The 27,772-nt window shown below is 45.1% G+C and overlaps 1 protein-coding gene across 1 annotated transcript in view; it reads right to left on the reverse strand.

Moving 5' to 3' along the window:
• The window catches only part of itpr2 (inositol 1,4,5-trisphosphate receptor, type 2), a 306,596-nt gene that overhangs the window by 21,249 nt on the left and 257,575 nt on the right, over nt 1-27,772 (reverse strand). The window contains exons 47-53 of the mRNA XM_072241562.1: nt 23,801-23,993; nt 22,229-22,354; nt 20,557-20,732; nt 18,222-18,386; nt 13,907-14,105; nt 13,676-13,762; nt 7,987-8,114 (exon numbers count right to left, since the gene is read on the reverse strand). Of these exons, the coding sequence (XP_072097663.1) occupies nt 7,987-8,114; nt 13,676-13,762; nt 13,907-14,105; nt 18,222-18,386; nt 20,557-20,732; nt 22,229-22,354; nt 23,801-23,993 (1,074 nt within the window). The remainder of the gene's footprint in view (nt 1-7,986; nt 8,115-13,675; nt 13,763-13,906; nt 14,106-18,221; nt 18,387-20,556; nt 20,733-22,228; nt 22,355-23,800; nt 23,994-27,772) is intronic.

Here is a 27,772-nt window from a genome sequence, read left to right on the forward strand (position 1 = left end):
AGTAGCTGAGGTCTGACTGGTGATCTGCAAAATGCTAGTTCTGTTCTTGGCCCTATTACTCTGCTTATAAACCTATTTACTCCCAAGGTTTACTTCAACCACCAAATAACGCTATCTGAGCTACTTGTGTTTGGACACCAGAATCTCTCTGTTCCCTGTAATTTTAAAAATTAGATTGTTGCAGCATTTAGCTTATTTTCACACTAGCTCTTCCAAAGTTCACAATGCTCTGCAGGAAGCTCATCCACCATGTGTCCTGATAAAGGGTCTCGGTCCGAAACATCGACTGTTTATTCCCCTCCGTAGATGTTGCCTGACTTGCTGAGTGTGTGCGTGTGTGTGTGTTGCTCTGGATTTCCAACATTTGCCAAATCCCTTGTGCCCACCATGTGTGTGCCTGTTCCAATATTCTGCATGTGATATCCTGAATCCCTGAATCCCATCAGGTTCTGTGTAACCTGTCAATATTAAATGCTGCTCCACAGATCTGATGCCTTTAGATGCTAATTGAATGTTAAATTGTGCAGGCTGAGTTCAGTAAACATTCCACTGAGGAGCAGAGAGACTCTTTGCCCCTGGTGGCTTATACATCTAATTTGTAAATTATTATTTCAACCTTGTAGTATCAGGCAGAACATAATGCTGCATCTTTTAACTCAATGTGTCCAGTACTCTGTCCAATACAACTGCCCAAAGGATTGAAAGGCTCAAGTGTTAGCCCACAGTGAGAAACATTAGGGACAGAGAGTCATACAGCATGGAAAATGACCTTCAGCCTAACTCATCCATGCTGATCCTGATGTCCACCAAGCTCGTTCCACTTGTCAGCATTTGGCCCATATGCCTCTAACCCCCTTCCATCCAGTTGTTTATTAAATGTATATAATTAAATTATTTATTAGGGGGAGTCAACATGTCAGCGTGTGTGATAGGTCGTGTCTAACCAATCTTATAGTTTTTTGAGGAGGTTATCAGGAAAGCTGATACAGAAAGGCAGAGCTTGTATCCTATGTGGACTTTAGCAAGGCCTTTGGCAAGGTTCTGCATGGGACGATGGTCAAGAAGATTCAGACAACTGGAATTCAGGATGAGGTAGTGAATTAGATTCCACAATAGCTTCATGAGAGAAACCAGAGAGTGGTGGTAGAAGATCGCCTCTCTGACTGGATGCCTGTGATTAGTGGTGTGCTGCAGGAATCGGTGTTGAGTCTGTTGTTGTTTGTCATCTACACCAATGATCTGAATTGAATTGACTTTATAATTGAATTGACTTTATTATTCTTCATATACATGAGGAGTAAAAGTTTTACATTACGTCTCTGTCTAAACAGGCAATGTGCAATTTATAGTAATTTATAATAAATAGTATGTACAACAGGATAGTCAATATAATGTAGAAATACAGTTGTATCTGCATGAGTTAAGCAGTCTGATGGCCTGGTGGAAGAAGCTGTCCCGGAGCCTGTTGGTCCTGGCTTTTATGCCGTGGTACCATTTCCTGGATGGTAGCAGCTGGAACAGTTTGTGGTTGAGGTGGCTCGGATCCCCAATGACCCTTCGGGCCCTTTTTACACACCTATCTTTGTAAATGTCCTGAATAGTGGGAAGTTCACATCTACATACCAGGCAGTGATGCAGCCAGTCAGGATACTCTCAATTGTGCCCCTGTAGAAAGTTCTTAGGATTTGGGGACCACACCAAACTTCTTCAACCGTCTGAGGTGAAAGAGACGCTGTTGTGGCTTTTTCACCATGCAGCCGGTATGTACAGACCACATCTGGGTGATAATGTGGTAAAATGGATCAGCAAATTTGTGGATGACACAAAGATTGGGTATGTAGTGGACAGCGAGGAAGACTATTATGGCTTGTAGCAGGATCTGAACCAGCTAGAAAAATGGGCTGGAAAATTATAGATGTAATTTAGTACAGACAAGTGTGAGGTGTTGCATTTTGGGAGGACAAACCAAGGTAGGTCTTACACACTGAACAGTAGGACACTAAGGATTGTGATTGAACAGAGAGATCTGGGAATACAGGTCAATAATACCTCGAAAGTAGCATCACAGGTAGATAGGATTGTAAAGAGAGTTTTTGGTACATTAGCCTTCATAAATTAAAGCATTGAGTATAGGAGCTGTGATGTAATGTTGAAGTTGTTTAAAACATTGTTGGGACCTAATTTGGAGTATTGTGTGCAGATCTGGTCACCTAGCTCAAATCGAATCAAATCAAAAATTTAATTATCATTCAAACCATAAATGGATACAGCTGAATGAGGCAGGAGAGACCTACAGGGAAGATAACACTAAGTTTGAAAGAGTACAGAGAAAATTTACAAGGATGTTGCCAGGAGTTATAGAGAAAGGTTGAATAGGTTAGGACTTTTTTCACTGGAGGGAGGAGAATGAAGGGAAATTTGAAAGCAGTATCTAAAAATATGAGGGGTATAGATAGGCTGAATGCAAGTAGGCTTTGCCGACTGAGATTGAGTGAGAATAGAATTATAGGTCATGGGTTAAGGGGGAAAGATGAAATGTTTAAGGGGAACATGAGGGGGAATTTCTTCACTCAGAGGTTGGTGAGAGAGCTGCCAACAGAAGTGGTGGGTGCCGATTTAATTTCAACATTTAAGAGAAATTCGGGTAGGTACATGGATAGGAGTGCTATGGAAGGCTATGGTCCAGGTCCAGTTGATGGGACAAGCAGAATAGTTTGGCATGGACTAGATGGGCCAAAGGGCCTGTTTCTATGCTGTAGTGTTCTATGACTCCAATTTTTGATACTGTGCTGCCTCAATCACTTTCTTGGGCAGTTTGTCTCTCTCACCTACCACCCTCTGCAAGAAGAAGTTGCCCCTTAAGTCTCTGTGAAATCTTCCACCTCTCATTTTAAATCCATGCACTCTATTTTTGAGTGCTCCATCCCTGGAGAAAAGACTGTGTGGGTTCACCCTATATATCTTTCTCATGATTTTATACACCTCTATTAGATCACCCCTCAGTTTCCTACGTTCCAAGGAATAAAGTCCTTATAGCTTATAGTCATTATAACTCCCTACTCTGTAACTTCAGGACAATTGTTCAGAAATTGGAGACTGCCAGAAGGGAAGTACTATACCTTGCTGAACCCAACAAGTAGTAGATCTAACATCAAGGCCACTGTCTCCTTAAACACGAAGTGTTGGAAGATACTCTTCACCCTACACTGCTGTGAGTTTGTGTTGAAATAAAAAAGTGGAAAATGCTGGAAATACACAGATGGTCTGGCCTCATTGGTGAGAAGCGAAAAAGAGTTAACTCTTCTGGTCAAGGACCCCTCATCAGGACTGGGAAGAGGGAAAGGAAAATTGTTCTGGTGCTGTAATGGTGGGAGTGGAGGATGTCCCCACCAGGGTAAAACTTGTTCTGGTGCTGTAATGGCGAGTGGAGGATGTCTCCACGAGGGTAAAACTTGTTCTGGTGCTGTAATGGAGAGTGGAGGATGTCTCCACGAGGGTAAAACTTGTTCTGGAGCTGTAATGGTGGGAGGAGGATGTCCCCACCAGGGTAAAACTTGTTCTGGTGCTGTAATGGTGGGAGAGGAGGATGTCTCCATGAGGGTAAAACTTGTTCTGGTGCTGTAATGGTGGGAGGAGGATGTCCCCACCAGGGTAAAACTTGTTCTGGAGCTGTAATGGTGGGAGGAGGATGTCCCCACCAGGGTAAAACTTGTTCTGGTGCTGTAATGGTGGGAGGAGGATGTCCCCACCAGGGTAAAACTTGTTCTGGTGCTGTAATGGTGGGAGAGGAGGATGTCCCCACCAGGGTAAAACTTGTTCTGGTGCTGTAATGGTGAGAGTGGAGGATGTCCCCACCAGGGTAAAACTTGTTCTGGTGCTGTAATGGAGAGTGGAGAATGTCTCCACCAGGGTAAAACTTGTTCTGGTGCTGTAATGGTGAGCGGAGGAGCGGAGGGTAAAACTGGGGAGACCATGGGGGTAAGCTGTAAACAAGGTTACTTGGTCAATGAGTGAATAGGAGCAGTTGGAGTGTGAGAACACAGCAAGCAAAATGTAGGAGTGGTGAAAGGCAGAGCAGGAGGATGTGCCCGGCAGGTCAGACATGGAACATCCTCCACTCCCAGAGAGAAAATAATCCAAACAGCTGAACTAATATCACAGACAGTATGATGTACTGTAACTAATACGACTAGTACAGATAGAAATCAAAGTACCTAAGCAACACACAAAATGCTGGAGGAACTCAGCAGGTCAGGCAGCATCTATGGAGAGGATGTTTCAGGCCAAGACCCTTCATCAGGACTGGAAAGACAGGGGGAGGAAGTTAGAACAAGAAATTGTGGGGAGGGGAAGGAATGCAAGCTGGCCAGTCATTGGAGAAACTGGGTGAGGATGTAGGTTGGTGAATGGGGAAGGGGACGATGAAGTGAGAAGCTGGGAAGCGATAGGTGGAAGAAGTGAAGAGCTGAAGACGAAGGAATCTGAGAGGAGAGTTGAGTGGTCCGTGGGAGAAAGGGAAGGGGGAGGGGCACCAAGGGTGCAGAAGGTAAAGGGCTGGAGAAGAAAGAATCTGAGAGGAGAGTTGAGTGGACCGTGGGAGAAAGGGAAGGAGGAGGGGCACAAGATGGAGGTGATGGGCAAGTGAAGAGAAGAGAAAGGTTAAGAGGGGAGCCAGAATGGGGAGTGGTAAAAGAGAGAATAGAGAGGGGAAAAACATTTCCGGAAATTGGAGAAATCGATTTTCATGCTGTTAGGTCGGAGGCTACCCAGACAGAATACGAGGTGTTGCTCCTTCACCCTGAGAGTGGCTTCAACCTGGCAGTAGAGGAGGGCGTGGACTTATGTGTTGGTCTGGGAATGGGAAGTAGAATTAAAGCGATTGGCCACAGGGAAAGCCCGGCTTTTGTGACAAATCCCAGCATGCTGCATCACTGCGTGGTACGGAAACCGCACTGCAGCAGACAGGAAGGCTCTAGAATGGGTGGTCAAAACTGCCCGATGTGTCACTGGCACCAGCCTACCCACCATCAAGGTCATAGATTACGTCAGGTCTCACTGACGTAAAGGAGACCACACTAGGAGCGCCAGAAACAGTAGATGACCCCGACAGACTCACGGGTGAATTGTCACTTCAACAGGAGGGGCAGCTTGGGGCCCTGAAGGGAGGAGATGTAAGGGCAGGTGTAGCCCTTGTTAAGCTTGCAGGGGTAGGTACCAGGCGAGAGATCAGGGGAGGGACGAGTGAACCAAGTGAGCTTAAGTTATAGAACTCATTATCAAATCCAGAAGACTGCAACATGCTCAGATGAAAGATGAGCCATCTCACCTGTGTTGTAGATATGTACATGCTCCATGTTAGAGGGCCAAAGCCATGTGGTTAACACTGCTCCCTCTCTCCCCTTTCACTTCTGCAGAGTATTTCCATGAGAACCTGCAGTAGTGGGAGGCATTCTGGCTCTTTGAGCCTGTCATTCAAAGGCAACCTTGCCTCCATTTCCTTACACTTTCCTCATAATCCTGTGATTGCCCCCATGCATCCTTCTTTGTTCTGGGGCGAGGAGGCGAAGAAATTGCCTCCCTTGTGGTCTGGGTTACTTCAGAGATCAAGGTAGACTGAGCAATGAGTTACGAGACGGGGCCAGTGATTAGAGAACTGAATGCACAGGGGCGTTGGATCTGGAGATAAAGTTGTCCCGAAAATTCCTCGGAAGTCAAGAATGAGGCACAAATCTTATGGTTACAGCTGTTCTATTGTATGAGCAGTGGAAAGCATCCCAACATGCTGCATCATTGCCTTGTACAGAAACTGCACTGCAGCGGACCAGAAGGCTCCACAACGGATAGTCAAAACTGCCCAATATGTCACTGGCACCAGCCTATCCACCATCAAGGACATATATATAGGAAGGTTCTAGGAAAGGGCCAGCGATATCATGAAGGATCCCACCTATCCTGCTCATGGACTGTTTGTCCCACTCCCATCAGGGAAGAGGTGATGTAGAGTCCATGGCAGGACCACCACTCCAAAAACAGTTACTTTCCCCAAACAGTAAGTCTGATCAACACCTCAACTCATTAACCAACCCCACCACTACTTTATCATTACCTGTCAGAGCCAGCTTATGTACAGACACCCCCGTACCTAGCATCACTTCATGTAATTGCAATCATTCAAAGTATATAAGCCATCTTATGTCTGATCGCTTCCTACACAACTCCCTCGTCCATTCGTCCCTCCCCACAAATCTCCCTCCTGGCAGGCAATTATCCTTGCATGCGGAACAAGTGCCACACCTGCCTCTACACCTCCTCCCTCACTACCACTCAGGACTCAAACAGTCCCTCCAGGTAAGGTGACACTTCACTTGTGAGCCCGTTGGGGTCATCTACTGTATCCAGTGCTCCTGGTGTGGCCTCCTGTATATCGGTGAGACCCTTCGTAGATTGGGAGGCCGCTTCAGTTGGCACCTAAGCTCTATCCACCAGAAGAAGTGGGATCTCCCAGTGGCCACCCATTTTAATTCCACTTCCCATTCCCATTCAGACATGTCAGTCCACGGCCTCCTCTACTGTTGCGATGAGGCCGCACGCGGGTTGGAGGAACAACACCTTACATTCAGTCTGGGTAGCCTCCAGCCTGTTGGCATGAGCATCAATCTCTCAAACGACTGGCAATGACCCACCTCCCTTCACCATTCCCCATTCCTATTTCCTTCTCTCACTTTATCTCCTTACCTGCCCATCACCTTCCTCTGTTGCTCCTCCCCGCTTCCCTTCTTCCATGGCCTTCTCTCCTCTTCTATCAGATTCCCCCTTCTCCAGCCCTGTATCGCTTTCACCAATTGACTCCCCATCTCTTTACTTCACCCCTCCCCTCTCACCTATCACCTACTACCTTGCATTTCTTCCTGTCCTACCCCCACCTTCTTCTCTAACTTCTCATCTTTTTTTCTCCAGTTCTGATGAAGTGTCTCAGCCTGAAACGTCGACTGTTGACTCTTTTCCACAGACGCTGCGTGGCCTGCTGGGTTCCACCAGCATTTTATGTGTGTTGCTCAGACTTCCAGGGTCTGCAGATTTTCTCATGTAAGCCATCTTATGCATTTACATTTATTGTGTTTTTTGTTTATTAACGTGTTATTTATCTTAGTGTGTTTTTTATATGCTGCCTCGAATGCGGAGTAACAACTATTTCATTTTCCTTCACACATGTGTACTGGAAATGACAACAAACAATCTTGAATCTTGAATAGTACAGGTCAGACAGGGTCAGCCTGCACCAGCAAGCAAGGCAGAGAGCAAAGGAACTGTACCTGGCTGTACCTGTGACTGGCTATAACTAACCAACTTTAACAAGGGAACATCAGTAACTTGTTTGCTTTTATACTGCAGACCAGTTTGGGCCAGTTACTGACTGAATCACACATTAGCTTTGCAGAAAGAGAAACTATATAGAACCAAATACACTGCAAATTACTAAGAGTCTACACACCGACCGGTGAATATAAAAACACATAAGCAAATGTACAGAAAGCTAAAACTACAATGAAAAATGCAATAAAGCCAATAATATGGACCTTAATCTGCAAAAAGATAGAGCAGAAACCAAAGAGTTGGACATCCAATGAGGACAATGCAGAGTTTGGGTGAGAAGCCTTTTGGGTCTTGGAAAATTTGATTGAAGCGGAAGGGTTGGATTGATGATTGGGGCATCAATATAATGGGAAGATAGAGTCTAAGGAATAAATGGCTTCAATATAGCAGACCTTGATGAGGTTCCAGTCTGTGGAAAGGCAGGAGTGACCAACGCAGGTGGTTCGAGGGATTATCCCAGCTTGTTACCACACCCTGCTTCAGCAACAGCACATTTTGAACAGCCCAGCCAAAGCCTTTCCCTACCCAGAGCCCCTCACCCCCCTACCACATCCAGCTCGGGCAAGGGCAGTGCACGCAGACATTGAATGCGCTATCTATACCAACACTTACGTTCTTTGAAGGCTTCCTCAACACGTCACCCACGCCACCTCCATTCCGCAACCCCTGGTTTAATACTGTAACGATGCACCTTAGCAGGGTGTCACAGCTTTGTTCTAGTATGGTGTCATCTTGGTCCTCTGTTGGAAAACAACAATATTTCTTTACTTGCAGGTGCCTTTTAAAGATTTTCCAGATAAAATCCTGTAGACCTCTTCCTTAGGCCCCAGTAATTAGTCTCAGCCATTCATACAGTCACAGAGCACTACAGCACAAAAACGGGCCCTTGGGCCTATCTCATCTGTGATAGTCTGTGTCGGGCCCTTGGGCCTATCTCGTCTGTGATAGTCTGTGTCGGGCCCTTGGGCCTATCTCATCTGTGCAGAACTGTTATACTGCCTTGTCCCTCAACCGACACCTGGACTAAAGACCTTTATACCCTGCCCATCCAATCTTCTCTTGAATGTTGTAATTGGACCTACATTCATCATTTCCACTGGTAGCTCATCCCACACTCGCACCACCATCCGAGTGAAGAAATTTCCCCTCAATTACTTCACTTGTCACCCTTCACATCCAGTTGTAGTCTCACCCAACCTCAGTGGAAAAAGCCTGTTTGCATTTACTCTAACTCTTCATGATTTTCTTACCTCTATCAAATCTCCTTTAATTCTCCTGCGCTCTGGGGAATGAACTCCTAACCTATTTAACCTTTCCCAATAACTCAGGTCCTCAAGTCCTCGCCACATCCTTGTAAGTTCTCTCTACTCAGAGAATCATACAGCACTTCGGCCCATTTTGTCTATGCTGACCAAAATGCCCATTTGAGATCATCCCTTTTGCCAACGTTTGATCAATTCTCTCCAAGCTTTTCCTGTTTGTTCAAATACCTTCTAAATGTTGTGGTTATACCTGCCTCAACTACTTCCTCTAGCAGCTCATTTCAGATATAGTCATAGTCATAGTCATACTTTATTGATCCCGGGGGAAACTGGTTTTCGTTACAGTTGCACCATAAATAATAAATAGTAATAAAACCATAAATAGTTAAATAGTAATATGTAAATTATGCCAGTAAATTATGAAATGTCCAGGACCAGCCTATTGGCTCAGGGTGTCTGATCCTCCAAGGGAGGAGTTGTAAAGTTTGTTGGCCACAGGCAGGAATGACTTCCTATGACACTCTGTGCTGCATCTCGGTGGAATGAGTCTCTGGCTGAATGTACTCCTGTGCCCAACCAGTACATTATGTAGTGGATGGGATATATTGTCCAAGATGGCATGCAACTTGATATCCAAGATATGCCACGTTCTGTGTGAAGTAGTTGCCCCTCCGGTTCCTATTGAGTCACTCCCCTCTCGCCTCAAAGCCATGCCCTCCAGTGTTTGATTCCCCAACCCTGGGGAAAAGACTGAGTGCATCCACTGTGTCCATGCCACGTACCCCTCTATAAAATTACTTCTCTGTCTCCTACACTCCAGCAATGGTATCCTAGCCCATCCAGACTCTCCCTATAACCCAGTCTCTCAAGTTCCGGCTACATTTTGGTAAAAATTTTCTGCGCTCTTTCCAAATTCAGGACACCTTTCCTATAACAGGGTGATCAAACCTGAACAAGTGTGTCCTCAGCAAAGTCTATCAAACGAGTTCTTAAGTGAGCAATGGTGAGCCAGCCCCTCAGTTACAAAGTGACTGAGTTATTTACAGAGACTGCTAAGCGGTAATGAAAGTGGCAGGTAAAGAAGGCTAGTGACCCTTTTACATACAATTGCACAATGTCAATACCTGTCTACCAGAAGTGTAACCCCAACAATAAATGTACATAAGATGTGAAAGGCTGAGGAGAGCTTTAATTTCAGTTGGAGGGGTAGAGAGTTGATCACTGGCCTGGTTTATACACGGGGCTGGGATAAAGAATTTAAGAGTGATCCCAAATCAAATGAATGGATTTGGATTCTTTTCAGAGTTTGGCTATTCTAACTCCCTTTTGCCAAGAAACAACACCTATCCTGTAAAATGCAGCCGTGTGATAGCAAGACCTGCTGTAATCCTGACAAGACCACATACATCAAGCTGTCTGCATGAGATGCCAATGACACTGCTGTGGTTGGCAGATTCTCAGACAGTGACGAGGAGGCAGGTTGGTGAGAGGAGTGGTATCGCAACAGTAAATTTGCCCTCAATGTCAGCAAGACCAAGCAATTGATTGTGGATTTCAGGAAGGGGAAATCAGAACACACACCAGTCATTTTTGATGGTCAGTGGTGGAAAGGGTGAGCAACTTCAGGTTCCTGGGTGTCAACATCCTGGGCCCTGCAAATGGGCGTAATCGTTAAGAAGGCACCTGAGTGGCTGTACTTTATTAGTAGTTCGAGTATGTCACCAAAGACTTGCAAATATGCAGAGAGAGTATTCTGACTGGTTGCATCACTGTCTGGTACGGTGACTCCAATGCACGGGATCGAAAGGGACTGCAGAGAGTTGTACACTCAGCCAGTTCCATCACAGGCACAACCCTCCCCAGCGGCGGAACATTGTATCATTTCTTAATGCATGCATGCATTTCTAAATGACAGTAAACGAGGACTGAGTGTCCTTCTAATCTAATCTAATCATCGAAGGCACCTTCAAAAGGCGGTGTCTCAGAAGATGACATCTGTCATTAAGGACCCAGTAATAACAATCAGGGCTATGTCTCCTCATTGCCACCATCAAGGAGGAGATGCTGAAGGTTGACGATCCACACTCAGTGCTTTAGGAACAGCTTCTTCCCCTCTGCTGTCAGATTTCTGAACAGCCCATGAACGTAAACTCGTCATTCATGAGCTGCACCATTTATTTTATTTTTTGCAACTTATCATAACTTTTTAAAGTTTTGCACTACACTGCTTCCACAAATACTTATGTCAGTGGAAGTAACCCTGATTCCGATTCTGCAACCATTGGCCTCACGTACCACAACCCCCAACTCCCTACCCACCCTCCACCTGCAACGTCTGCAAAAGCACTCGCTGAAGTCTAGACGACACAGTCCTTGTTCATCATGGGAAGTCCAACGTGAATCCTCTGGGTCTGGATATCTGGAAGGGTTGTTCTTTACAGTCACTCATGATTGGCAGATAAATCCCTGACTGACAATTAAATTCCACTTTCAGACACAAACATCTGTTATCAAAAATTTGAGATCTTTGTTGAATTAGTGGGACCATTAATATAAACACTGTATTTAGATCCTTCTACAAAAGTCAATGAGCCAGCTTATTTGGAGATTTTTCGTCATAGAGCTACTCCTTTCACAGGGAGTTGGACAAGTACGTGGATCGGAAAGATTTAGAGGTATGTGGGCAAACTTGGGCAAGGGAGATAGCTTAGCTTGCATTTTGGTCGGCGGCATGGACAAGTTGGGCTGAAGGGATGTGTGACTCTATATCTCCATGGCAATACCACCCACCAGCACTGTTATCTACTAATGGGTGAGGTTTTGCTGCATGTTTCAATGTTCCGAAGTACATGTAACAAATACGGTAAATAAAGCAATGCTAATCTTTTACTGCCAGTATCACCTAAGCCCATGGTTCCTACATTCAGAAGGACACTGGGTACATGGGAATATCTTCTCTTCATGGGCTATTTCAAGTCATGCACCATCCAGGCTTGGAAACACATTCCCATCTCTTCGGAACAGTTGGATCTGAACCCAGGATCTCACTACTAACGTGCACCATGGGGACAGCATGGAGGTAGCTCACCTCCAGCGTCTCAAGAGAAGCTGGTGATGTGTGTTAGGTGTTGGTCTTGTCGGAAACACCCATATCTTGAGTATTGTCACTTTCAGGAAATATCGTGCATCATGGAAATCTCAAACAAAATCACAAAATTCTGGGAAAAAAAAGAACTTCAACTAATCAAACAATAATTGCAGAGAGACAGGAAAAATAAACACAAGAAAATCTGCAGGTGCTGGATTTCTTGAGCAATATACACAACATGCTGGAGGAACTCAGCAAATTAGACAGCATCTATGGAGGGGTGTATACAGTTGATGTTTTGGGCCAAGAGCCTCCATCAGGTCTGATGAAAGGTCTCAGCCTGAAACGCTGACTGCTTATCCCTCTCCATAGATGCTGTTTTACTCGCTGAGACAGAGATAATGTATCAGACTGACATCGGAAGTCAGCATTCCTGGGACTCCATGATGTCTTAAAGAGTATGTGATGATTTTCCCCTCTGGATAAAATCACATGAAAATCTGTGTTAGACTTTTTCATGCAAAGAGGAACTCTAACCTATAGCTCATGATATCACATATGCATTTGTTGGTAAAGAGATTTAGTAGATGGGAGAGATCAGGCATAAGGGATGTGGGACAAGGCAATGCATGAAATATTCCTTGCTTTCCTCAAAAAGCAAAAATGCAACAGCAGTTATGTAGTAAGATTTAGACATGACCAAAAAACATCACAAGATACCGCTCCCTATGAACACTCCCCAATACCCAGTTTACATCCTTAGTTTCTTGACCAAGCCTCTCCTCAAATGAGCTGAAATAATGATATGCAATCTATGATGAAGATGGATGCTGCCTTGGGACATTTTGATCCCAGGAAAAGGTGCCAGCTGTCTACTCTCTCTATGCCTTTCATAATATTTTAAACTTCTGTCAGGTCTCTCCTCCGACTCTGCCAAACAATCTAAGTTTGTCCACACAGTCCTTACAGCACACACTCTCTAGTCCATGCAACATCCCGGTAAACCTCTTCTGCACCGTCTTCAAAGCCACCACACCCTTCCTATAACAAAGTGTCCAGAACTCAATGCAATACTCCAGATGCAACCTAACCAGAGTTTTACAAAACTGGAACATACACTCAGTGGCCACTTAATTAGGTACACCTACTCTTTGATGTAAATATCTAATCAGCCAATTACACGGCAACAACTCAATGCACAAAAGCATGCAGACATGGTCAGGAGGTTCAGTTGTTCAGATCAAACATCAGAATGGGTAAGATATGTGGAAAAAGTGACTTTGACCATGGAATGACGGCTGGTGCCAGTCATGGTGGTTTGAGTACCTCAGAAACCACTGATCTTCTGCGATTTTCACACACAACAGTCTCTGGAGTTTACAGAGAATGGTATGAGAAACAAATCATCCAGTGAGCGACAGTTCTGAGGGTGAAAATGGCTTGTTAATGACAGAGAGAGGAGAATGGCCAGGCTGGCGCAAGCTGACAGGAAGGCAACAATAAATCAAATAACCACATATTGCAACAGTTGTGTGTAAAAGAGCATCTCTGAACATATAGCACATCGAATATTGAAGTGGATGGGCTACAGCAGCAGAAGACTACAAATAAATACCCAGTGGCCACGTGATTGGGTATTGGAGGTACTTAATAAAGTGGCCACAGAGTCTAACTTCCTGATTCTTGAACTCAATGCCTCGGTGAATAAAAGTGAGCATGCTTTATTTACCACTCTATTGACTTGTACAGCCAGTTTCAGGGAGCTAGGAACTTGAACCTCAAGATCCTTCTGTACATCAACAACATTGTGGAAGGTTTTAGGAAGTTAAACCCAAAGAGAATGATGAAATCAGCCATGATTTTGCTGAATGCAAGGGCAGCCTGAAGGAGATGAATGGGCTAGCCATGTCTTTATGCACGCAATGGGTGTTGTTGTTGTGTGTTCACTAACCTGTAGGTGCAACAGACAGAAGAGAACAGTTCTCCCGACACACTTGCTCCTTGTTATTCCAAGATGAGCTGTATCTGTTCTCTTGATCTGCACAAAACAAACGTAGGGTGAGACTGCATTTTAATTTGTCATTGGTTTAAGGGTGTCAATGCTAACCAGTATTTTCTCGGGAGGGAACCTTTAATATCTCCCAGGACAATCCACTCAATTCATGGAAAGAAGTGGTGTCACCTGATAGAGAGGTCTTGTTCTTCATCAGTCGGTCAACCTCCATGATGAAGTCATCTTGCAGAAAGAGGAATCCCACAATGGAGAAGAGGTAGACAAGGATGAGAGCCAGTGCCGCTGTCAGGATGATGGATCGACCATTGCGTGTGACACTTTGTATGACATTAAGCAATGTTTCTTGCCTGTGGATCAAGTCAAACAGCTGGGAAAAGAAAAATCAGAAGCTATTCAAATAATTATAATGAGAAAAACACACATGGAAGTAATGGAAACTAAACGATTTTATCAAACACATGATAGAACATGATGGAACTCTTAACAAGTCTTCTGAATAAGGTACTTCCAGGAAGAGACATAAATACAAAGGATTCTGCAGATGCTGGAAGTCCAGAGCAACACACACTAAGTTCTGGAGGAACTCAGCATCTATAGAGAGGATTAAACAGTCAATATTTATGCTGAAGTTTTCCATCAAAACTGGAAAGGAAGGGGGAAGAAGCCAGAATAAGGAGGTGGGGAAGGTGCTGGAGTACAAGCTGGCAGGTGCATAAACTCAGGAGTCTCTGCAGATCCCATTCCCCTCCTTCCACCTTCTTTTCCTTAAAATTCTTCCCTCCCCTCCCCCCATGGTGTGTACATAGAATACAGAACTGAGAACACTGTGCCACAGTACAGGCCCTTCAGCCACGATGTTGTGCTGAACTCTTAACCCACACAAAGATCAGTTTCACCCTTCCTTCTTACATAGCTCTTCTTCTTTCTATCATCCGTGTGGCTATATAAGTGTTTGTTAAATGACCCTAATGTATCTGCCTCTACCACCTGCCTTGGCAGGGTGTTCCACACACCCACCAGTCTTTGTGTAAAAAAGACTAGCTCTGAATCTCCCCCTATACTTTCCTCTCATCACCTTAAAATTATGTCCCCTGGCCACTTCTGCCCTGGGAAGAAAAAGCCACTCGCCATCCACATGATCTATGCCTCTTATCATCTTGGGAATCCTGCAACGCAATCGGCAATCACCACTGATCTGGGCCGACATTTACATGCCGGGTGGCACCTAATTAATTAGCATGTTTATTTCGGCTTTTTTCTTAAAGATGTGCTGTGTGCCTCCCGGCTACTGCTGCATTCTCCGCAAATCAGTATCTGTCCGCGGTCCGGGGGTTGGAGTGGTGGGACACTGAGGTGTCATCTCATCATTGTCTGTTTCCATTAGGACAGGCAGGTCATCTTCTTCTATATCTGCCTGCCTCAGTGTCGAAGGTCAAGGTTCGTCATCTGCTGCGGCTGATGTGGAAGGCTTGCTTGACTGCTGAGCCTCGCGCATTTTTCTATCATACAGTTCTTTGTAAGCACTCAAACCATCTTGCTAAACCGACGTACCCTTTCAAAATTAAAGTTGTACTTTTATCATTGCAGCGAAAATCTCACGTAGTTGCTTCACATTCAGTTCCTGGACGACTTCACTTTCGCTACTGCATTCGGTTTCGATTGTTATCCTTTCCTCTTCCAATTGTGCCAGCTCTTCATCTATCAAATCTCGTTCATGGGATGCCAAAACCTCTTCAACATCATCTTCGTCAACATCCACAAGCCAAACTCACTTTGTCTTTACTTCGTTCACAACGATCGAAACGCTTAATTATCTCTAGTTTTACGCTAAGTGTAACACCCTTACGAGCTCTTTTAGGCTTTTCCAATACCTTAGAACTCATCTTACAAACTGATGCTCACAGGCACGTGTTTAAGCAATGCCGGCGAGAATGCCGTTCCGAATCCAGGGGAGAGCGGCTGCTTGGGGTGCGCGTTGATTTTTTTATCGCGCGCTGCTTTTCCCCACGCGCTGCCTTTCTTTGTAACAGTGAAAACACCTTCTGTTAGCAAAAACAGGGAACTAATGTAGGTCTTTCATAACAGTGAGGTTTCGTAAAGCGAACGTTCGAAAAGCGGGGGACACCTGTAAATGAGAGCCATCCAGAGCAGCGGTCCCCAACCATCGGGCCGCAAAGCAAGTGCTACCAGGCCGTGAGGAAACGATATGAGTGAGCTGCACCTTTCCTCATTCCCTGTCACGCACTGTTGAACTTGAACATAGGGTTGCCAACTGTCCTGTATTTGCCGGGACATCCCGTATACAGGTGTCCCCAGCTTTTTGAACGTTCGCTTTACGAAACCTCACTGCTACGAAAAACCTACATTAGTATTTTGTTTTCGCTTTCAGAAGGTGTCTTCACTGTTACGAAAAAAAAATCAGTGTGCGATAAAAAAATCAGCGCGCGATAAAAGGCAACGCGTGCCCCGAGCAGCCGCTCTCCCCCAGATTCGGAACGGCATTCTCGCCAGCATTGCTTAAACACGTGCCTGTGAGCAGCCGTTTGCAAGATGAGTTCTAAGGTATCGGAAAAGCCTAAAAGAGCTCGTAAGGGTGTTACGCTTAGTGTAAAACTAGACATAATTAAGCATTTCCATCGTGGTGAACGAAGTAAGGACAAAGTGAGTTTAGCTTGTGGAAGCTGACAAAGGTGATGTTGAAGAGGTTTTGGCATCCCATGACCAAGATCTGATAGATGAAGAGCTGATGCAATTGGAAGAAAAAAGTATAACAATCGAAACAGAATACAGTAGCAATCGGACCGAAGATGAAGTCGTCCAGGAACTGAACATGAGGCAACTATGTGAGATTTTTGTTGCAATGATAAAGTACGACTTTAATTTTGAAAGGGTACGTAGATTTAGGGGATATTTACAAGATGGTTTGAGTGCTTACAAAGACATCGAGGCGGGCAGTCATAGGAGAAGATGACCTGCCTGCCCTAATGGAAACAGACGATGGCAAGATGACACATCAGTGTCCCACCACCCCAACCCCCAGGCCACGGACAGATACCGATTCATGGAGAATGCAGCAGTAGCCGGGAGACACATAGCACATCTTTAAGAAAAAAGCTGAAATAAACATGCTAATTAATTAGGTGCCGCCTGACACGTAATTGTTGGCCCAGATCAGAGACGACGCAATCAGAAATCGGCACTGATCTGGGCCGACATTTACGTGCCGGGCGGCACCTAATTAATTAGCATGTTTGTTTCGGCTTTTTTCTTAAAGATGTGCTGTGTGCCTCCCGGCTACGGCTGGCTGCATGCTTCGCGGATCGGTCAGCGGCCTGGAAGGTGGGGCCCACTGCACCAGCCAACCTGCAACGACTCAGCCTAACACACCATCATCAGTGCGCTCGACGCTGTCCCGATTCCGGTAAGTGATACTACACTGTACATACATTATTTCTATTTTACATCGGCTGTGTATTTTTACGTGTTATTTGGTATGATTTGGCAGCTTCATAGCTTAAAGGTTACTGGAGAGCGCTTGCGCGTGTTTCTGCAGACGGCGCTTGCGTGAGATTTTTGCTACGGAGAACAGTGCAGTAATGATTGTGGAAAAGTATTTCTACTTTATATAGGCTGTGTATTTATCATATCATTCCTGCTTTTACTATATGTTACTGTTATTTTAGGTTTTATGTGTTATTTGGCATGATTTGGTAGGTTATTTTTGAGTCTGCGAACGCTCACAAAATTTTCCCATATAAATAAATGGTAATTGCTTCTTTGCTTTACGACATTTCGGCTTACGAACCGTTTCATAGGAACGCTCTATCTTCGGATGGTGGGGGAAACCTGTATTGGGTTAAATTGGTTTGTCCCGTATTTCCCCCGCTAAGGTAGAGCGTTCCTATGAAACCTTTTGTGCCGAAATGGTGTAAAGTGAAGAAGCAATTACCATTAATTTATATGGGAAAAATTTCTGAGTGTTCCCAGACCCAAAAAATAACCTAACAAATCATACCAAATAACACATAAAACCGAAAATAAATAACACTAACATATAGTAAAAGCAGGAATGATATGATAAATACACAGCCTATATAAAGTAGAAATAGTGTATGTACAGTATAGTCAGGAAGATGAAGGCAAAACCGATTTGTGAGAGAAAATTGGCACGTATGCACATGCGCACATCGCATATGCACGTCACACATGCGCACACAGGTGCCCGCGCAAGGCTTCATGGTCATGGTAGTCTTTCCTGGGGTAAAGTGTCCCGGGATTTGACTGCTACTTTTGTCCCTTATTTGGGGGTGAGAAAGTTGGCAACCTTAACTGTAAAAGACATGTTGAGGTGAGTTTAACCCTACTTGAACACCACCCCCCCCCTCGGGTCGGCCGGTCCGCAAGAATATTGTCAATACTAAAGCGGTCTGCGGTGCAGAAAAGGTTGGGGACCCCTGATCCAGAGGGTCAGATTATCACTTACCAGGAAACTGTAGAAAAACTCATGAACAAAGAGACCCAACATGCAGACAACAACATAGAGCACGTGGTATAAAAACTCTACATCCATGACCACTGCTTTATAACCACGGGTGAACGTTCCACGATTCCCAACAAAACTGACCAGGAACACGATTTTATTGCACAGCTAAAGAAAATAAGAGAATATGATTTCAGTAAATGGAAGAAAAAAATCTACCTCAGCAGTAAATATTATATACATATTTCCACTTGTAGATTACTGCAAACTACCTTGTCATAATTGTCAGTTTCATAAATACAAGAGATTCTGCAGATGCTAGAAATCTTGAACAAAATGCTGGAGGAACTCAGCAGGTGTGGCAGCATCTGCAGGGGGGCGCACAATGAGCAGCTGACGTTTCGGGCTGACACTGTCACGGCAAGGCTGCTTGTTACTTAGTTTAATACAATATTGTAGCACAAGTATCAAAAGAATTTCGTATGTGGCCCCTTAGTGAGCCTGCAAAACTGGTAGCCTGTGTTCCGGGGAGACACCGGTCCTGATTACTAAGATAGCTTTTGTTCTGCTTGTCAGTTTCCAAAGAAACTCTTTAAGAGTTTTGCAGGCTCACTATGGGGGCACACGAGAAATTCTTTTGACACTTGGGCTGAAATTGTGTTATAACCAATTCAGTTCGTGTAATACTAATAGTGTTTCTAAATTTGTATTACAGAAACGCGTGCTCTAGCAGAGCTACCTGTATGATTGAAGGGGTGTATGTGGACTAAAAATGGACAATTAATGAAGTGCATATTATCATAATCATCAAGATAGAAGGCCCTAGAATAAAAGGCCGTTGCTACGTAACAGGAATTCGAGAGTAAAAGTGACAGGGTGTTCTTCAGACGGCGAGAAATACGCAGTGGAATTTCACGTCAGCCGGCGCTGGGATCAGAAACAGAATCAGGATCAAATTTCTTATCACTGTCATACGTTGTGAAATTTATTGTTTTGCAGCAGCAGTACTGTGTAACACACAAGGAATTACTCCAAGTTAAAATAATAAATTTTTTAAAAAGTAGTGCAAAAAGAGAGCAAAAAGTGAGGTAATGTTCATGGGTTCATGGTCATTTAGAAATTGGATGGCCGAGGGGAAGAAATTGTTCCTAGAAAGTTGACAATAGACAATAGACAATAGGTGCAGGGTTAGGCCATTCAGCCCTTTGACCCAGCTCTGCCATTCACTGTGATCATGGCTGATCATCCACAATCAGTATCCAGTTCCTGCCTTCTCCCCATATCCCTTCACTCCGCTATCATTAAGAGCTCTATCTAACATTTTCTTGAAAGAATCCAGAGAATTGGCCTCCACTGCCTTCTGAGGCAGAGCATTCCACAGAACCACAAACCTTCTGTGTGAAAAAGTTTTTCTTCAACTCCGTTCTAAATTGTCTACCCCTCATTCTTAAACTGTGGCCTCTGGTTCTGGACTCCCCCAACATCGGGAACATGTTTCCTGCCTCTAGCGTGTCCAATCCCTTAATAATCTTATATGTTTCGATCAGATCCCCTCTCATCCTTCCTTGACTGTTTGTCTTCAGGCTCCTGCACCTCCTCCCTGATGGTACAAAGGAGTAGATGACATGTCCTGGATGGTGAGGATCCTTAATGATGGATTTTCAACTTCCTTACCGGTAGCAGACAATCTGTGCGGATCAGAAGCAACATCTCTGCCTTGCTGACAATTAACACTGGCGCACCTCAGGGACCTTGAGATACAGACCTGATGCATGGGATGGGAGGATAGGCAGCGGGTGAGACTTATCGCTGAGAAATGTTTGGGCTTTGCAAGGAAGAAGGAGCAGGAATAACGTAAAGCAGAGGGATCAATTTGAAAAGGGGTGCAGGAACAGAGAGACCTAGGGCCGAGAGAAAGATCCTGCCCCAGAATGTGTGGCAACATGTGTGGCCACATCCTTGTTCTGTAATCCAGTCCCAGGACAGACCTCTAAACCCTAGCACGGGATCTGCGTCTTGGTCCTAGATCTCTCTGTTCCTGCACCCCTTTTCAAACGTGTCGATTGTCACTTTCCATGTGATAAATAAATTCTAATCTTGAATCTTGTTGGCATTTAAGTGCAGTTGGAAAAGTTTGTGAAAGGGAAGAACTTACGGGACTGTGGGAGAGGGAGGGCAATTAGAGCCGGTTGGATTGCCCCTCCAATGAAGTAGTGGGAAGAATGGACACTTTCTGTGCCGTAGCCATCTACTATTCTGTGAACTACGTTGAAGGAATTGTTTCCATTAACCTCTGACTGCATTGAGGTAATTTCTGTGACAATGCATTTATACTTACGTTGAGAGCACCCAAGAGTATCAGTGTTGGTGCCAGCCCAATTGTGTATATAAACCGGAACATTACTGACACAGTAAATAGTCTTATTCCATGAGGTTTTGGTATGAGGATAAGCAAGACAGTGCAAACTATGACCACTACCCAGAGCAGCAGCGAAAACAGGGGTGAGATGGTACCTGTAAAGAGGGAAAGAACAGAGAGGTCATTGCGCACTGAGGTCGAGCAGGAATTAATGGCCACAGTGAATAACACTGCAAATGGTTTAAAGCAACGTATAGTACGTCATAAATCAGAATTTTTAATCATCACTTTATTTACAGCTCAATGAAATACTTTCTTGCCTATTTGTCCATCCCATGAAGTCCACCATTAATCTCCCCAGAGCTCACTGTGACTCCCAAGGTTCTTGTCATCTGCAGATTTGGAAAATCTGCCCTGTACACACTACTCCAGCCAACGTGCAGTGGGTTACGGTCAATTGGGACACATTGAGACCAGTACATTTTGGCCCAATTGTCTGAAGTTTCATGGAAATATTTAAAAACGTTTTTTTAAAAAGTCAAACTACTTTTTAACTGAGTAACAATTTATGTATTTAAATGAAATACAGAACAAATTAGAACACCACCAATACTACCTCAGTACTATAAAACTACGTATTAGTTCCGAATAGTTATCAACAGAGGAATTCATCCCATGTACACTGTTGTGTTCTTTTGATTGACTGTAAATGAACAAAATCACTGCTGACACCTAGTGCAGATAATAGACTGCCTTCACCCAATTATTTTGATGCTTGCATCCTCCAAATCTTTATTTTCAGGATTGTTGTTTCCTTCAAATTCTTCGTACTTCCTAACTTGTTCAAGCAGTGAAATTGTTTCATTTACACTCCTAGCAAAACTGGCATCTCCAAGCCTGAATGTGTGAAACCACAGTGAGCCAGACAATTCTGAATTGTCTTGTTGTGTATTTCTCACCAACTATCAGTGGCAAAAATCACTGCTTTTTGAAAACAAACACACACACAACAGATGCTATTTAAAAACTGTTCACTCTAAACTCGGTGTGGTGTCTAACGGCTACATAAGTGTGTGTGACTGATGCTCGTTAGAACCGTTTGGCAACAGCCTCCCATCTCACTTTATTTACTGATTGATTTAGTGATACAGCATGGAGTAGGCCCTTCTGGCCTTAGGGCTACGCTGCCCTGAAAACCCCACAGACCCGATTAACCCTAACTTAATCACGGGACAATTTACAATGACCAATTAAACTACCCAGTACGTCTTTGCACAGTGGGAGGAAACCAGAGCACCTGGGGAAATCCCTTGTACTCCACGGGGAGGATGAACAGAGACTCCTTACAGAATGCCGCCAGATTCAAACTCTGAACTCTGGAACGCTCCGAGCTATAATAGCATAGCGCTAACCATAATGCACACAAGTGGCATGGTGTCCCAAATAAACGAAAGGAATCCCAGTTAATCTCTTGATTAGTTTTGTTCTTTGTGAGTTGTCTCAAATAAATGGCTGCCACACTTAACCGAAGGCCCAATTAACCGGAATCCACTGCATTATGAAAAGAAGCGGTTTTAGCTCCCCACTGTGGAGCTCAGATAGATAATCCAGGGTAATTGCTACAGCAATTAGTTTTAACATTCATACTCACCCTCATCACCGTCATCTCCAAATGGATAGAAAAGTGCGACAGCCAAGTTGATAAATACTGCAAAATTAAATGAAATATTTCCCCATAGCGACATGTTTTTCGAGAACCAAAACAAGCCTGGATTATCTGAGGAGGAAATAGGTCATGGTTGTTAGTGCTGTCATGGCAGTGACTAGTAAAAGTGCTCATCTGACAGGGTTGCAGCTACAGAGACCGAGTTTCAATTGCATTTACTTTTATTTATTTATTTACAGATAGAGTGTGGAACAGGCTCTTCCTGCCCAACGAGCCTCACCGCTCAGCAACCCACCAATTTTACACTATCCTAACCACAGGACAACTTACATTGACCAATTAGCCTACTGACCAGTACGCCTGTAAACCACGGAAAAGATCTGCAGCACCCGGAGGAAACACACACAGTCACAGGGAGAACATACAGTGTCCTTACAGACAGCCCCTGAATTGAACTCAAAACTCAAATGTCCCAAGCTGTCATAGCATTGCATGATTTATGTAGAGTGCACAGAAAATGGATCTTGCTCCTAAACGTGGTCCTCTCAATTCCACTGCTACCTACTTCATGAGCTTATCCTTCCATTCCTACCTCTCTCATACAGTTACCTAGCAACACCATTAATCTGTCAACGCTAGTTGCCCAGCCACTCCTATGGAAAGAAATGTGTCCTAATTTCTTTTCTGGCTTCCTTGATGACCATCAAAAGCCTTAAGCAAGACATCATGAATCACTGTTATTTGTGGATAACCAAAATTAAACATAAAGAATGTTGGAGGCTCATGCACACAAAACCTTGTCTGTAATTGTTAATGTAAATGACAACATGTCTTCCCAGCGCTTAAATAGATCAACATCCATAGAACCCTCAAAGTTGTCATGCAAGTCGATAGGGTTGCATGTTCCATTGCCCTTCTTTAGTCGAGATATTGAGTTCAAGATCAGTGAGGTAATGTTGCAGCTCTATAAAACCCTGGTTAGACCACACTTGGAATATTGTGTTTGGTTCTTGTTGCCTCAGAGGAAGGATGTGGAAGCTTTAGCGAGAGTGCAGAGGGGACTGAACAGAATGCTCCCTGGACTAGAGGGCATGCCTCATGAGGATAGTTTGAGTGAGCCCGGGCTCTCCTTTTGGAGCAAAGCAGGATGACAGGTGACGATAAAGGTGTACAAGATGATAAGAGACAAAGACTGAGTAGATAGCCAGAGACTTTTTCCCAGGTTGGAAGTGACTAATATGAGGGGGCATAAATTTAATGTGATTGGAGGATATTATAGGTGGGATGTCAGAGGTAATTTTTTTTACACAAAGAGTGGGGAGTGCGTGGAACGCCCTGCCAGGGGTGGTGGTCGAGGCAGATACAATAGGGACATTTAAGAAACTCTTAAATAGACACACGGATAATAGAAAAATGGAGGTCTACGTAGGAACAAAGGTTTAGATTGACCTTAGAGTAGGTTAAAATATGAACCCGTCATCGTAGGACAAAGGACCTGTTCTATGTTCTATAAATTTAGCCACAGCAGCTCCCCAGGATTAAAATGAAAACATTTACTTTTGATCTTCTTTTGCCAAATCATTTCATTGTAGAGATCCTCGGCTTGCTGGAAGAAATCGTTCACTTTGCTGCCCTGCTCGTCCCTCTCAGTGGTGTTGAACACCTTCCATTTTGACTCGTGCGTGAGATACCCACAAATGCTCGGCACGGGGAAGACAATTTGCTCCATGGTTCGGTCGTGGCGCACAATCTGATGATGGAAGATAATTCCTTGTTAACATAAACTCTTCTGCAGGACACACAGTTCACTTACAAGGGATAGTTCTCCCGGTCTGGCCCCATGCCAATTTAGTCCAACACCAGTATTTCTGACCGTTTCACTAGTCCTAGAAGGACACAATTCTTAAAGCAAGTCAAGTCAAGTCAAATGTATTTATAAAGCACATTTAAAAACAACCCATGTTGACCAAAGTGCTGTACAAACCATAACAGGTAGCTAAAATCACAAATACAAGAAACACAGATATAAACAACAAGGCACAAAATAAATAACACATGAGCCTAGGCATAAGCCAAAAATCAGTCACATCAGGAAGATTCAAATGCTAATGAATAGCCAAGAACAGCCTTGCCAAAGATGAACATGTGCCCTAAAGAGACCTTTTAAAGATAAAAAATGCCTTTACTTTCTATAACATTTAGGGTATGTGACGTTTCCTCCTCCTGATAGACCATTACCAGCCTAATGAATAAAAGCAACCTACATATAACCTGATTAAGATTCTGATTAAAGTGAACTATCCACTTGCCTAACTGCCATTCACAAAAGGACTTTCAAATTTCAAAAACCCTCTAAATGCAGAAGAGTTCTCATATTTCATTCCTGCAAGATGTCTCCAATTTTTTTTGAGCATGGTTCCTAACCAGCGGGAATAGTTCTTTCCTCAGCTTTCCGTTCTCCTCTTGAAAATCACCCTATTTGTGTAAAGCTCCCTTGTAATTTAAGCCTTTGTGCTCAAGTATCATCTTGCTGAACCCGTGAGAGACCTGATAAACTCTGCTAGATTCCCTGATGACCTTAGGGTAAACCTAGTAAATTGATTTGAGTTGTCCCATTAGAGGAAGGCTGTGGAGACATTGCAGAGGGTGAAGAAGAGGTTTACCAAGGTGCTGCCTCGAATAGAGGGTGTAAACTATGAGAAAATGTTGTGCAGACTTAAGCTGTTCTTCTTGGAGCTTCAGAGGCTGACCGGAGACCTGAAATAGAGGTTTTTCTTTTAAATTATGAAAGGCATAGATAGGGTAGACACCCAGAATCATGACTCCAGGGTAGAAATGTTAAATACCAGAAGGCAGGCTTTTCAGGTTCGAAAGGAGGGGTGCATTGAAAGTTTTTTATAGAGAATAGTGGGTGCTTGGAATGGGTTAGTGGAAGCAGGCAGTTTAAGAGGTTTTTAGAGGCACATGTGAATATGATGGAAGTGCAGGGATAGGAAGAGGACATTTAGTGCCAATTGGCATCGGGAGCAGCACAACACCGTGGACTCAGTGGCCTGTCCAGTGCTGTACTGCTCCATTTCAGTAGATTATCAAATCATTAATCCATTGCTGATTCCAGGAACTTGGTATCCACACGCTAGATGGCCATTTCCTATCTTAAAGCACTGCTACTCTGCCAAAGTACTAACCAGGTACAATTAAACCCTGATATTTCAGTGGTACCTCTCTGGGTGAATTTCTGGACCATTACTAACACATCACACTTTTTAATTCATTTCCTTGTGGAAAGTCCGATGAGTTTAAAGGAAGCGTGGGAACGGTGGCCTCCGTGCACAGAAGGGGAGCTTAAGGACTGGGGTGGAAAGGTTGCTCAGCAAACGTTGCCTGTGCTGATCTATCAGACTGGTCATACACACGGTTATCAGAGTTTTGCTGTCAAGAGATTCTTGATAGGTAAGTGTATAGATGAAAGGAGTGCACAGGAATGCAGGGCTGGTGCTACAAACGTTAGACTGTCCCGTGTAGCAGATTGATGGGCTGAAAGTCCTCATTCTGGCCTGTCCAGCTTGCTTTGCCGTTGTTGTGCTCTGTTTCGTTCTGCTGAGCGTGGTGGACTGGTGCTGGCATGTGTGATGACGCTTGCGGGCCGACCCCAGCACGCTGTTGTGCATGTAGTTTGTTGAGACAGTTCAATGTATTGTAGCGCTCCAGTGTCGGGGGTGGGTTGGTGGTTGACAGTCTGCCCCAGCAATCCTAGTGGCCCCAGTGCTATTTATTGTTCTTGTTTTAAAATGCTTTCTTGGGATCATGGTGGGATGTTCAAGTTGATTTATTGTTATATTTCAGCTCGGGTTATACAGTTATTCGCTCGTGTGTTTGTGGGTCACCCTGACTGTAACCGGGGTGTGTCATAATCACCTCCCCCGTCTGTATGTGACTCAGTGGGTTCTCCCCCTGGATCACAGTGCCCGATCTGTTTTTTTGTGCTTGTTGCAATAAAGACGTCAGCTGACATAAACCAGCTTTTCTTCTGCGTCATCATGGACCGAATGCTGGCCACATTGGTGTCAGGATGGGGATTAGAAATTGACAGCGAGATGTTGGATGGAGAGCCTTAAGACCCGGGGAGTAAGTTGAGGGACCGAGCAGTATATCTACTCTGTACCCCCGGGCCGGGCTCACGAAGACAGGACACCGACCCGGAAGAAGAGCCTGGGAACGAACACCGTGCTTTCCCAAGGAACCCCAATGGGGTAAGTGAACGCAGCCTCCCTGGCCTGGGAGTCAGAGTGGAGCGCATCACCCAGCTCCATGGCAGAGGCGCCCAAGCTTCCGCAGCCACGGGAGGACAGGCAACGTGGCAGACACCACCGGTGCCGCCAGAGCAAGAAGACCAGCGGGTCTCAGCAATTCACTCCGCAAGGTCCACCCTGGAGCTCCCCAGACACAATGACGCCAGCTCCGGGAGCCTGACCTGGTGCAAGTCAAACTCGCTGCATGGCACAATGGGGTGGCACTGGAGGGGGATGCCCTGCGGGCCCTCCTCAACTAACAACAGCTGAGCAGTGTAACAACAGGGCCCTCGTAGCAGCGTTTTGAGCAGAGGCCATTGTAATGAGAGATGAACTGGGCAGTATGGGAGAAAGCCTGGGGGTGTTCGCAGCAAATCCCCGCCACTGTGCTCGGCATGGCTACGCCCAGTTCTCTCCAGCGGCACAGGAAGAGCTTGCCCTGCACGCCTTTGTAATGGCACGGAACACCGGAGTGCCTTTGGCAGCATGTTTGCCTGACATCACCATCACCACTGGCAGAGGCGGAGAGGGCGGAAGCAATTTTAGTGCCCAAAGGTGTTCCAGCGTCACCTTGCATGCCACAAGCCCGGGCTTGCACCAGTGCCATGCCACAGCCCAGCACAGCCATCGGGAAATGCTGAGTGGGCACTGCCCGAGACCTCCAGCAAAATCCCTCCGTTGTTGCCCCTCCGGGTGGGCTGTTCGGGTGAAGAACAAGGCTTATACCTGGACTGGGTGGTGGAGGGCATCGGATGCCGTGCGCTGGTGGACACGGGGTCAACCATCACCATCACCTGTCCAGCTGTCCTGCCCAACACGGACCAGCCATCCCCGCTGGGGTGGACAATGACCACAGTCCGGTTGGCTATGGCCACTGGCGACCGCGCGGCGATGCCAGGGAAGAGGAGGCTGCATGTTGCAATGGGGAAAAGTGCAATGGAACATGAGGTGTGGTTCACTGACATACGAGAACCCTGCATCACTGGCCTGGACTGGCTGCTCCACTGGGGCACCCATGTGGTGTGGATGTGCCAGGGGCCATACCCTATCTTGGCACTGATGCCGTGGCTCTCTGGCAGGGCAGCTCCAGGAAGCAAACCAGGCAGGTGCAGCAACAACTACCGTCGGTCTCACAGCGGCCCGCCATGGCACGGCAGCCCAACACTACAGTCTAGACTCTGGGTATTGAGGAGTCTGATGGCTTGGGGGAAGAAGATGTTGCACAGTCTGGTCGTGA

The sequence above is a fragment of the Mobula birostris genome, chromosome 23, assembly GCF_030028105.1.
Source record: "Mobula birostris isolate sMobBir1 chromosome 23, sMobBir1.hap1, whole genome shotgun sequence".
NCBI classification, from domain to species: domain Eukaryota; kingdom Metazoa; phylum Chordata; class Chondrichthyes; order Myliobatiformes; family Myliobatidae; genus Mobula; species Mobula birostris.